At 44.3% G+C, this 13,769-nt stretch overlaps 1 protein-coding gene across 2 annotated transcripts in view; it reads right to left on the bottom strand.

Moving 5' to 3' along the window:
* The window catches only part of grik5 (glutamate receptor, ionotropic, kainate 5), a 107,779-nt gene that overhangs the window by 13,296 nt on the left and 80,714 nt on the right, over positions 1-13,769 (bottom strand). For both annotated transcript variants that reach the window (XM_086113255.1, XM_086113256.1), the window contains exons 10-16: positions 13,367-13,519; positions 10,688-10,792; positions 7,941-8,048; positions 3,745-3,948; positions 1,698-1,811; positions 287-396; positions 4-177 (exon numbers count right to left, since the gene is read on the bottom strand). In XM_086113255.1, the coding sequence (XP_085969381.1) occupies positions 4-177; positions 287-396; positions 1,698-1,811; positions 3,745-3,948; positions 7,941-8,048; positions 10,688-10,792; positions 13,367-13,519 (968 nt within the window). The remainder of the gene's footprint in view (positions 1-3; positions 178-286; positions 397-1,697; positions 1,812-3,744; positions 3,949-7,940; positions 8,049-10,687; positions 10,793-13,366; positions 13,520-13,769) is intronic.

Below are 13,769 nucleotides of genomic sequence, written 5' to 3' on the forward strand. Positions count from 1 at the left end.
CACCACACTCCACTGACGCATCTGGTGGACAAGGCCCTGGGCATGATTTCGGATCCCTGCTGCATGAATCCGCCGACGGGGAACCACAAGCTGTTGCCCAACGTGTACTGGTTCTCCAGCATGTCCCGGCGCTCTCGCAGACACGGGTGAGGATTGTACCACTCGTAAGGGCTCAGCCTGGTGGAGAGAACGCAAGTCACGACAGGAGTCCGCCGTTTGATCGATAGACGCAACCGGGCTAAATGCACCGGCAAGTGACCGGCACTAATGTAATGCAGTGAGTGACCTTGCAGCCAGGAAGAGCACGCAGCTCACAGCCAGGTAGGCGAGCAGCATGAAGAGCCATACGGCCGGCGAGAAAGGGTCCAGGAAGGAGAAGTAACCTGGCTTACGACCCTGAAGAGGAAATGGAATCCGCGTGGGACAGACAGACGGCAAGGTGCAAAAAGAGGTCAGGTCTCTGCGGTTTGAGAGAAAACTCCCAGCATGCAACACAGCGAGGCGCTACCATGTTGGACGCCTCCATCAATACGTGCTACGTTTCGCAGTGTCTACGGCTCCAAAGCTCATTAGAGATGTAAAGCTGCTAAGTCAGAGCGTTACACAGCGTGGGGCTGTTTAGGCTGAATTACACTAGCTATAGCAATAGCGCAACACTCAAATTAGGCATTTCATTTCTCCCCTGGGACCACAAATGCTGAAAAAAAAAAAAAAGATCTTATGGATAGCAAATTGAAAAGACAAAACCAAAACCGGACCAGAATTAAAAAAAAAAACAAGAAAAAAAAAATCCACAGAGTATGAGTGTAAATCCTGCAAGGCGTAACTGTGCGGAGGCGGGTTTGGACCAATGCCGGTCACAGAAAAGGGAAGGCTGCGCCACTGTGGGAATGGCACAGATTTTTCCTGAGTTATCTTAACAGCTGTGCCACCCAGTGGGATGATTTGAAAAAAACAATACAATTCAAAGGGGGGGGGGGGGTTGCCCACCGTTCACATATTTATGAATGAAATACCAGTACGATGCGTTAGATCAGTTCTCACCCCTGCACCCTCACCTAGAGGTGATCTGTTTCTGCCACCTAATATTCCCTTTGCCCGGCACATCTCCAAGACACTCCTGCTGCTGTGCCGGCCCGACCAGTGTGGTGGCGACTGCTCTGCCAAATCGGCAAACGCATAGCGAGCCTCGCGCTGATACAAAAATCAGGATCTGCCAGTTTTTGCGTTACAGCGCTGATGCAGAGGCTGGAATGTAAATGGAATATAATCTAATATTCTAGATAAACACATGCATCATTTACAAGACAGAGGTGTGCTTTGACTAGAATAGAAAAAGGAATAGAAAAGAAAAAAAATGGACAAATTATGACTCGTTGCTCATGTCTTTACACTGCAGTGTGACTCTTCTACTCTTTTGTCATTGCCAAAACCTCAACGTAAACATTTATGTTCACAATGAACACAACATGCATATATTGAACATTTCACAACTTCGAATTGCCTGAAGAAACACCTGTTACCAAAACAGGAAATCTGGATGGGATCCATTTAAAAAAAAAAAAACGGCGAGTTGCCTTCGGTTTTCTCTGGCCTATAATCTTACAAAAGGCTAAAAAGCATGCCCCCCCCAAAAAAAAAAGAAAATAAAATTGAAATAAATCCAGGATGAGATGCACCCTTAAAAAAGTGCTTACCAGATGAACCCTGTACAGGATGCTGATCCCCAAGGTCATAAAGGGTTTGGAGAAGTCGATCACCTTCTCGCGCTCCGACGTGATGGTGAAGCCCGCCACGGCCAGGTCGGCTTTCTGCGGGGACGGATGAAAATAGATCAACGATGGAGCATGAAGAGCCAGAATCCGAGCAACAAAAGTGTTCAGGTGGGTGTAAAAAATAGAACCGCACGCATTTGACGGCAGAGCAGCCACAAGTGCTCGAATGCATTTGAATAGACATTTGGAGAAAAAAAAACTTCTATCCATCAACTAAAATGAGGCTAATTGTGAGGAAGCACAGGCTTGTCAGATTTTTCCACCTCTGTAGCCCCTCTTGCATGCTTTCCCCCCCACCCTCCTCCTCCATTAGAAGCTAATTGATGAACATGGGTCGCTAATTAGAGCTGAGTGATCAGGCAGTACTTGCGTCGGTTGATGGTAGCGCGTGGAGAGCTGGCGGGAGCGCCAGAGTGGCAGACCCCACGGGGGGCGTGAGGGGGGGGGGGTGTAGCAGTCTGGTAATTGAAGTGCAACGGCATACGGTAATTAAGCAGAACAGGGCGATTGGGCTCTCTTATTAACCTGCCGAGACCACCCCAAAAATGGCTTCCAAGGGGTGAACGTGGTGGGGTGAAATATATTATTTAAAAAAAAAAAAATGTAAAAACCCGACATGGGCAATTTTGGGCCATGTAAGCGCTGACTTTGAAGGAACTATTAAGTCAGCGTGTGTCCCAGATAAGCCCCCCCCCCCTCCCTTACCGCCCTCAGACCCCCCACTGAGAAAAGAAGGAACGGCAGAGTTTGTGTGTGTGTGTGTGTGTGTGTGTCGATGTGTGTGTGATCAACTCCTAATGCATACAGTGGCGAAAAAAAACCCCATCAAATGTCGATTTGGTTTAAGACCTTTTGCAAAGTGAATTCAGAGATTTGGTCGCAGCAGATATTGGAAGCTGGCTGTTGTTTACATTGACACCTGCTAGCATGTCACACAAAATGAAGTGGAGGATATAAACTTTCAGGGGTGTCAAACTCATTTTTGTCGCAAGCCACATTGGAGTTACGGCTTCCCCGAGAGGGCCGTTACGACAGCGAAACCAAATAAATGTTTCATCAGGAAATCGTATTATTACTTGTACACAATAAATTGATGGATAACTTGCTTTAAAATCAGTCAACTATTTGTTGAGTGCAAACAGGGTAACAAATTTATTACAAAAGGTATTTATTACACATGACAAATTGACATCCTGGTACAAATTTTAGCAAGGGCCATGGAAGTTGACGCACATGGTTTGCTTTCCCGGGCCACATAATATGACGTGGAGGGCCAGATCTGGCCCCTGGGCCTTGATTTTGACACCTGTGATATAGTGCATGATATAGTTTGGGTTTATGGATTGGATCTGGCGGGTTCTAATAAAAACTCTCGTACAAATTCACAAATTTTGGCTTATATCGGGCTTTATATGCATCCACTGGATTGGATCGGACCATTCCAAGTTAGTACCTGAACGAGATCCTCCTAGGAGGGACTTTAACCGATTGCCACCAATTTAGAAACAGGCAAACTAGACAGATGGGCGATGCGAAATGCGCTAATTGGGAGTTTTTACTGTGACATGAAACTATTGATCAACATGTCACCATGAAACACAAAACGCTTAGAACTTAGAACAAGTTCCGATGTTGAGCAAAAAATGCGACGAAAGAAGAAAGCCCCACTTTAAGGAGATCCATCCATCATATTCCATAACCTGTCACTGCGCCATCTAGTTATTATATGACACTCATTCCAAAATCTTGGTCGACAGCCCAGCCACAGACAGGCACATTTGTTTGTTAGCCGGTTTGCTGCAATTCTCCACTCGCTGCACTGCATAACAATGAAGCTGTTTTGAAAATTTATAGCTACTTCCATTGCTTTATTTATAGCTAGACTGTGGCCGGGCATTGTAAAAATGGTTTCCGAATCCAAACAGAAACCGACCGTTGTCTTTAGAGGTTCCACTCGACAAGGACTCACCCTGTTTATAAGCTCTCCCACCATGCCCGTCCAGGAGCCGTTGGGCTCGGGGGCGCCGTACAGCCCGTCGTCCACCAGCTTGAGCTTGAAGGAGAACTTGAGGATGTCCGCCAGTTCCCTCAACATGTCCACGCAGAAGCCCTCATACTGGTCATTGCCCTGGAAGTCCTGGTAGTTGTCCTTCCGCATCACATACGGGTTTTCCTGAATAGAAGATAAAGGCAGGCAATGTGAAGGTGTTGCGTCCAACTGGTGAAAGGGCAAATACCGGCCGGGAATGGGTCATTTATCCGTGATGATCTTAACTGAGACCATAGCGTGCCACTTTTTGTTCCGTGATCACGCCCAAAACAATGGCAAATCATCTTTCCCCATTGAAACAAATAGAAAAGTCATTAATCTGTTCCGGACGTTTTTTTATTATTATTTTTTTTTTAAATAAAGGAAAAATAGTACTGGAAAAAATTGTCTGTTACAAAAACAGACTAATGATATAATTAAACAGAATGCAATGAATGAAACACTTTGCATAGCATGATTCAGTGCTGTAACCCAATTTATTGAGCTGCTCCTTGCGGTGTGCCTGCCTTGGCCATTTGGGTGGTAGTTAATCAATCATGCGGCCAAACAAAGACGAATAGGACTACTTCTACGACTACTCTAAGTGACTCAGTGAGATGCGATGACGTTAGTAAATTTACGTAGACGATAAAGAATATATGCCAGTGAACATTGCTATATCTGTCTATTTGAGTTGCTCCAACATAATGTGACCCGTTACTGCTCCTGTAATCGCGCCGCATGTTAAACGGCCTCGCAAATGTTCTTCCTGCAAATGTTATCACTTGCGCAGCATCGCTGACAGGCGTCCTACACTTGTATCCTGCAGAAAGTCAAAGCAACGTTTGTTCGTGTTTATTTGACTCCGTGACGAAAATAAGATGGGAGTTTATTTAGAGGGGAAAGCCACAACTTTCACAGTAGTTGGCACACAAATGCTCTTTGTTGTGCGGCGTCTGCGTCTCATCACATCAAACTCCTCTGGGCTTGTTTTTCTTCGTTCGCCTCTTGTTTAGAATGACTGCGGGTTCCTCGGCAGCTCCTTTCCCTATTCGACTTCCACTTGGGAACGGTTTTGTGTAATCCTCCAGAGAGACGGAAACGAGAGCTCGTGGAAGCTCCCACTTCGCATTACAGTCTCTTCCAAATTCAAAAATCTTTTTTGGGGGTATATTTGACCCCAAAAAAAGTTACTTTCTAGGCTTATGATGCTACAAGCTCTAGCTACTGTTAGACTAGGCGAAATGATTTAAGTCACACACTACCACAGTTCACTTTATAGCGAAATGCTAATTGTTGCTAAAGACTGTCTCAAATTCTTTCTCTGAATAGTTCAACTGTGTCCTTCTAATTCCTCAACTATTTTGTTAATACTACTACTATTTGAAAACAAACACTAGTGTTGTGTTGAATAATCAGTTACTTGAAGGTTTACAACACTCTGACACTGATGCTATTCATTAGCCTAGCCTGTCTATGGTTGGTTAGCATTAAGCTAAGCAGTCCAAATTAAAACAGGTGTATGTTGTTGGTCTGAATATACAGTACAATGTGCGTGTTTGACAGTCACCTTCAAAAGGGAGAAGCAAATAAACAGCTTGAGGACTTTTTTGGAAGAATTGCTCAGCATTTTTCCAGTTTATGCCACGCAAGTCAAAGCTAAAAGAATGACCGCTTCCATCTTGAAAAACTCACACCTCAAGACACCACTGGATTTTAAAAATGCTTTCTTTTCTTTTTAAACTCTGGTCTTTTCGTGAAATATTTTTTGAACCCAGAATCTCCCAACTGCGAGGCGATTGTGCTAACCACCAATTCACCGTGCTGCCATTTTCTTTCATATGAAATGCATTGATAAGCCTTAGAAATAATTGTTCTGATATCACAGTCAAGTTTTAAACCGCTGCAAACTAAAACCACAACAATACATATCCAAATTAATACCACTTGCAATTATTCCATTTGGGAATGCAGCAGATTTGATACAGCTCGTGTCGTCCTCCAGTGACCCCCAACAAATATTTTTTTTCAAGCTCAAGGGCCAATGAATCTGATGATGTAGTGGTGTGCATTTGCAAGATATGTTTGGTGCTTGTCGGGTCGCCGCAGAACACATTTGCATCTCTCTCCCATGAGATCCTCCCAGTCTGACTCGATTCCAATAGCCAATTAGCCTTTTGTTTTGTTTTAAGGAAAGAAAATGGCAACGCTGATTCATTCTGGCTGCATATGCGAGCTAAAACATCAATTCCTTTCCATTCCAAACAGGTAGTAGTCTTTTCCGCAGTGAGAGGACAAGCTGCGGGAGAACACGTATAGCAAACCAAGGACAAAAAGCTAGCCACAACATTTTGATGAAATGATTTTAAATGTGTCTGTGTGAGCTTTATTTTTTTTTTCTTTCTGTCTTAAGTGTTGTATTCTCAACACGCACTTCACACTCCGAATCGAGGGCGAGAGGTAGGACTTCATCTGAATGAGCGCTGCCGGAGTAACTCTAGCGCAGACCGTAAAGGACGCACACTGCAGTGGCAAACGTCACCGAAGGTAGCTGCACCCCTGTCAACACCGCGGCTCCCCGGCGAGAGCTGTTCAAAGTGCGGTTACAGTGATCATAGTGCTTTGTAAGCAGATTACAAAACACGCTATCAAAGCACTCTGTCTGCCACGCATCGCGAGTGCAAGCCAAAGCTTTCCAGGGAGCATTTGATTTAATGCGGCAACAACAAGACACTTTTTTTTTCCCCCCCCTAAATCCACAGCCACCATAAATTATGGTAGGCAAGGTCTCTTTCATACAGCGCGGTCTTCCTAAGGAACATGCATAAGGACGACTGAGTTTATGTGAGGTGTGAGTGTGAGCGTGGATAGGTTGGTTGTCTCTGTGTGCCCTGCGATTGGCTGGCAACCGGTTCAGGGTGTCCCCCGCCTACTGCCCGAAGATGACTGGGATCGGCTCCAGCACCCCCCGTGACCCTTGTGAAGATAAAGCGGATCGGAAAATGGATGTACGGATGGATTTTCCTTCTGTTCCTCCTAATCCCAAATTGTACAAGTCGATCAGTAGCGTAGCCAAGCAACGGAAGGGAATTCCGGGCGGTACATTTTATTCCTGAGCAAGGTCGCGGCGGCGGTTAGCTTCCCACGGTTCGTCGTCATGAAGGCCTTTTCACTATGTGGGGAAAATCTGGTCATTATAATGAAGTTTACGTTCGTTGTAAGCAAAATTAGCAAATGAAAAAGGAATTTTGTGAACTCGAGACTTTGAAATGTGAACGTTAATAGGGGTGGAAACGTAAGCAAAAAAAAAAAAAAGCATTTTTCGTGCGATTTGACCATCATTTTGAGAGGCAAACGAATTGGCTCTCCAATGGCATGGAATATACTGGCAAGAAACGTTGCCAATAAAGCGAGCAAACGGACGTTGCCACACTTTTACATCGGGACAGCTGCTTGTACAATGAGAGGGAGTACGCTACATCTACTTTCTGAAAGCACAAATGATGTGGTCGTGTGTGTGTGTGTGTGCTGTTGACTTTTCATATCTGCTCTACTTGACACAAAGTGGGTGCCTTGCTAGGTGGGTGTACTGAGGTGTTGAATGTACCGTCACTCTTTTATTCCTGTAAGCATTTCTCAGTATTTCCAATTCTCAAAACTGAGATTTTTTTTTATCAGGCATTTGATTCGGACAAAAGTGAATGCAAGTTAGTGCAGCTCAGTGGTGCGGTTGCGAAGTTCTGCCTCCGTGAGTGAAAATACTTTCTTCACACTCTGGGCTAGTCGTAGTTTTCTTGCAACACCGAAGCTGCGCCTCAAGTTGCTACGGTAACAAAAGCTGTATTCACCTTCTATAAGGAGCCCAGCAGGGGCTCTTTTCCATGACATGCGACCCCCCCCCCCCCCCCCTTCAGAACAGGCTAATTTTAGTGAGGCTTCTCATATCATTTGTTCCCCACATCCACGAAAAAATCACAAGGGGAATGTTGTAGAATATTACTCTGTCAATATTGTCAGTTCCGATAACGCTAGCGGAAGCCGTAAGTGAAAAGCATAAAAGACACCACACACACACACACACACACACACCAGCGCACGCTTTGTCGCAGCCCCCTTGAAGGAAGGTGCGACCTTACCAGAATGGTGGTGACGATGAGGGTCTTGTTGGCGAGCGTCTCCGACACGTTAATATCCAGGCTGGTGGAGTTCATCGCCAGGGTGTTGTTGGAGTACCAGATGCCAATCTAACCGGTGGAGATTTGGGAAAGAGAAAATGTCCTTCAAGCTTCATCAGCAAACCGACGCTCGACCACCCCCCAGAGAAATATGATTCAGTTGTAGAAGGTTACAGCCGCCATATCAATGTGACACCGAGAAATCATTGAAAATAAATTAAGGGGACGTTAGCGCGCAGGAGAGCAAAGTGAGGACAAAGAGATTTAAGGTGCGGCAATGTGAGCGTCAAGCCGGCTGGTGTTTTTGTAACATGAACATATTGGATATAAAAATTGCAGTGGTCGGACATAAGCAAGCAAGTAAGTACAAATACTGCCCTGGTCCCTTTACTTGAGTCGAAATTCCCTTTGGGCGTTTGCACTTTGCTAGAGTCCTTCTGTTTCTGACCACTTTTAAACTTGCTACACTTGGAAACAGATGCCGTTGCTTTCAAGTCCCTACTTTGCCAAAACGAGGCATGTGATTCGAGGAACATGAACCAGCGGCTGTGAACAAGGATGACAAAATATTTGGAGAAGCAAGACATTCCAGCAATTCCATCGATGGTCTCAATTGAGAGAATTGTTTGAGAATGATTTACGGAGAGTGCATTGCCTTGTGCTAGCCCTGAAATTTCCCCACTAGCTTCTCATCTGGCGTTCACATTTATTTTTTCTGTTGTTATCATGATGTTAATTGAATTTTTTTTTTTTTGACTGGCAAGTCGGACTTTGGCGGGGGGGAAAAAAAAAAGTAACTCTTCACTCCTCGCTCCTCCATCTTTTGGTGCGTGAAATGCACGCGGTCACGGCGTACAACGGGGCTCTCCAAACGCGGCCGCACCGGCGGACGAGATGAACGTGCCGAAGGGTCGAACTGTGGTGCGATTTGCGAATCTTGTCGAATGTGTAACATCATTAGTAGCCTTTGTTGACTCTCTTGGGCTATTAACCAGAGAAGCTTTGCAATGCTAACCACTTTGTCAGCCGTCATAAACGGTACGCGCGCATCGCTTTAATTGAACCCGATGGGGGCCTCCGCCCAAACGTGCGGCTATGCGGCGTTCTTTCATTCCAAACAAATCAATTCACGGGCTGCAATATCTTTCTCACCACTAGCGTCTTTCGGCGTATTTCACTTTTACGTGACACTCAAGTCACTTAAATACATAAGTGTGCCATTACAATCCAACCGGCTGCAGCGGTGTGCAACGGCAGTGAACAAAAGCCATTGTTTTTGCGATACATCAGACAGTCGTTCCACGATTCTTTGCAAAAAAAAAAAATCCAGTTTTTCGTTCTGTTCATCCCACTCTGACATTTCATCCTGCCGCCGAGCTGGAACGTTAATTGTGACAAGTGAGACGCCAAATTAAAGAACAGCGCCGTTTTATCAGCTGGCATTTGGCGCTAAACGCGGGGGCGCCGCGTAAATGAGCGGCCCCATCGAGCGAGAGAGAAAAGTGGCCTCATCCGGTCAATGGAGCGCGGCACCCGTGTGAGTGCTCGGGCTTCATTTAATCCTGCCTATGAAAGGACACGGCTGGTCAGTTTGGCGGCACGCTGGCTTGACAAATATATTTCGGGCTCCGGGCCAGCAGATCAAATATCGCCCCCCCCCCCAAAAAAAAAAAAACAAGCCTCTTTTGTTTAAGGTCATGAGGATTATCTCTTTAAAAACACATACACGCACACACACACACACACACACGCACGATACAAAAACATTCACACCAGTCGAGGAGTGGATGCTAATGATTATTCAGATTTATTAGCCAACCCAGAATGCGGCTCCAGCTCATCCACAGCTCCCTAAAATCGTTAGTGAAATGAAGAAACTGCAGGGAATCGTTACAAAAGTGTTGCATGATAAAATAATTTTAAAAAGCCCCTCGATGTAATGAAATTGCCTTAGCGATGGCCTTTTGTCCAGACAGAAGTGAGATGGTTCAAAGGCAGACTTAAAATTGCTTCCCTTTCTTCACCGATATTATTCTGAGGCCAAATAATGGCAAATTTCATCCTGGTCAATATTTATGTCTGATAGGCACTGCGGACTCTCCTTGGAATTTTCTGAAAATTCAGCCCGTGAGCCAGTTTCACTTGGCAACAGAAATTTTGGAGACATGTCGATCACGAGTGGACTCACAAAAAAGTCTCACGCGGGCATGTCTGGAATTTTGGACAATTTTGGGTTGAAGCAGCCACTTTAGGCGTCCTTCAATGTCAAACTTGCGAAAGATTTGATTCAATCGGTTAATAAATATTTAATTTAGACTGATGTCTTTCTTTATTTTTCCAAATAACACAAACACGCATTCATACCATTTTGCATTCCCTGCATACATACATATATACAGTATATATATATATATATATATATATATATATATATATATATATATATGCAAAACGATATTTTTTTCATATATACCCATATAAGGAAAAAAAAAAGATGTCAAAAGGGCTTTTGTGGCACCCTGTGTGTGTTTTTTTTTTTTCAATTAATGGCTCAGAGTATTTAAGGTTGTCGACCCCGATACATAAAGCAACTCCCGTCGCATTTTGGAAAGTACACAGGTGACCTGCAAATTTCCGCCAAAGAGCCGGCGGTGCACAGTGACCTGATGGCGGCGTGTCCAAAAAAAAAAAAAAAAAAGCAGTCTGACCTCCTTGTGGCCTCCTCTGTGTTTCTCCAGGATCCGCAGGGTATAGTTGGTCCTCTGACCTTTGCTGTTGAACTCCACGTGCCCCGTCAGGCCGTCGTACTCCACCTGGCAGAAACAACACCATGAGGGAGGAAAGGAAACGAAAACCAAGAAAATGTCGTCATTCTTTCAGCCACTGGTGAAAATACTGCATTTTTTTGCTAGTTTAAAAAAAATTCTATTTAATACAGAGCAGCGATTTAATTTTACGTAGTAACTTTTCTATAAAGGGAAATAAAAGATGGGCAGGCGCAACATTCGCCCCCTTGATTTTTTTTTTCATTGATCAATCTCTTAGAAATGCATGCACACCCTGAATTCTGCCTAGCAACAAGTGGCAAGAATGTGATGCAACAAGGAAAATAAATTTTGGAGCCTTTTCCTTTTATTTATTTTTGGGATGTGAACAAGAAAAAAAATTTGAATTGTAAACATTGTATGACTGCACAATTAAAGCAAATGAATCGTTAAAATGCGGTTTTCTCCAATTTAGTTTTTCTCTGACTAATGTGGCACAAATACTTTGATTGCTCAAACTCCGCTGAGCAACATGGGGAGAAATGAAAAAATTGAAGTCAAGTAGAAATAGAAAATTACTTCAGATACTAAAGTAATTTAAGTAATGGCTTCATTTCTCACTTGAATTGTGTACGAATTCTACCCAGCAGCAGGAGACCCAATGTGACTCGATAATGAATTTTATATTTAGAAGCAATTCTTAATAGCTTGCTGTGTTCACAAGACAGCTCAAATTGTACTTTGATTCTTGTACTATACTGGAAATTAAAAACTTAAATTGTTGTTTGGCTCCTATGTGGTCTTACACCCCCCACCCCCAACCATACACAAACTTCTCGGATGACTGCAAATGCAGACATCATCGTGACGATCAGGATTTCATTTCACTCAGGTAAACAAGACAATGTGTTTGTCATGGCAGCTCAACACACACATCAATATTTGCCTGCAGTACATCAATAGCTTATCAAGGGAAGAATTATCATCATTGAGGATCAATATTTTATCCCGTCCTGTGAGAATGAAAGAGTAAAGAGCAAACATGGAGCGAGGGATCCGGGACATGGATCGGCAGCTTCGATTCGACGATGACAAACAAGTAACCAGAGAAGATAGAGCGGCGCACCTCCCGCGTATGAACTTCAAAGCCGGTGAATTATATGAGGAATGTCGAGGATGGAGCCCACCGTGATGTTGACTAACATGGACAGATGTCTGGCCGGGGGGGGGGGGGGGGGCTGGGGGGGGCAGGCAATGAGGGATGGCGCTCCAGCCGCTTTGACAACACGCCGTCATTTACTCTCTCACACACACACACATGCGCGAGGCCACATGCAACATGAGATGAGGATGATAATGAAGCTGCCATTCATTCTCATTAATCAGCCAGCAAGAGACAAGTGGTCACAAATCATCATAATCATGACAGCATGCAACATGTCCTCTCCAGGATTTAATAGGAGAAAAAAAATTAGGTTAGGTACAGTGGTACCTCTACTTACAAACGTCTTGTCATACTAAATTTTCAAGTTACAAAACGCCTCAACAGGAAAATATTGCCTCTTGTTACGAAAGAAAGGAAAGAAGATAGGAAACGTAAAAATACAGGATGGTCTGCGAGTCCCAGTTCTGAGTTTCCTGAACGCAACATACTTCTAGCTGCTCTGCCATTGGCTATTACCGAGCATCCCATTGGCTAAGAGGGACCTCGACCGTATCTGTCTTTGCGTGTAGATAGATAGGCGTGTGTCTATGCAGCGTCCTCGTCATTCACCCCTCGGGCCATGAGGCGTTCCGATAGATTTACGTAAATGTGAATCACCTAGAAAAAGTGGATCAGTTCGTAACAAAACGCCAGGCCAAAACAACTTGGGCGAGAACACGGACTAAAGAGGGCAAAAAACGATGAGGATGCAGTTAAAAGTGAAATGACCATTTTTATTCTTTACTCTGTTCATTGGTTTTTTTACATTATGTGTAACTCTCAATTATTGTGCAATAATCTAATTGTAACGTGTATTTGTTACATATTTTGATGAATTTTTATGCTTCAGAAAACATTTATGTCTGAATTTTTGGGGAGGCTTGGAATGGATTAGGGCATTTATATGGAAAATGCGTCTCTACTTACAAAGGTTTCTTGAAAATAATTTCTTCCAGAATTTATTAATTTCATAAGTGGAGCTACCACTGTACGACATTACTGTTTTCCATCTGGAAAACACGCCACAAACATGGCAGACCTTTTTTTTCGTCAAAAAAAAAAATAATTTAAATGGACACACTCATTATTGTGGAGCAAAAAAAAAAAGCCAGAGTCTACTGGAATGCTTCTCATCTATAACCTGCTGAGATTCCACACGGTAATTTTGCCAGTGACATGGTTCATGTGCTGCTTTTTTGTTTGGCGACAGCGTTAAACGGGTTCCGAGTTCATGCTTTCAAACCGCCGGGTACAAGTAGCTGGTGCAGTCCTATCTGTGTTTTACTGCAAGCTCAAAGACTTTTGAAGTTCGAAGGCGTGCGGTGCATTGATTTTCCCATCAAATCTGGCAAAATCCCCACAAGCGGAGGGCCTTTGGCGTGTATGTTACGAGAATGCGTGTTTGCACGTGTGCGTACCATGCGCAGGTAGTTCATAAGACTGGTCCCGTGTTGCCAGATCTGAGGCGAGGTGCAGCTGAGCGGCTTCACGCCGATTTCCTGGCTGCGGTTGAGTTCTCTCACCGCCCCCACCACCACGTGCACCGCATCAAACATCAGCGCTGACGACAGCTGCAGGAGCAAGAGTGGGAGTGCGTGGGGGCGGTAATTGGTTGGAGAGCGGGGAGGAAAAGGCACGTGGTCAGGGGGAGAAAATGGATGGATATGGGGGGGGGGGGATACAGATGGATAGATCAATAGTTTTTTTCACATACAAGTAGAAGATATTACGTTACATGTTTGCATCATCGTGAAGCGCAAATGCTGTCAGTGGCTGTTCATTAGCTTTGGTTGGACTCGCCTTCAATGGCTAGAAATTGTG

The sequence above is a fragment of the Hippocampus guttulatus genome, chromosome 6 (assembly GCF_054856545.1).
Source record: "Hippocampus guttulatus isolate MCC_2025c chromosome 6, RoL_Hgut_1.0, whole genome shotgun sequence".
NCBI lineage: Eukaryota > Metazoa > Chordata > Actinopteri > Syngnathiformes > Syngnathidae > Hippocampus > Hippocampus guttulatus.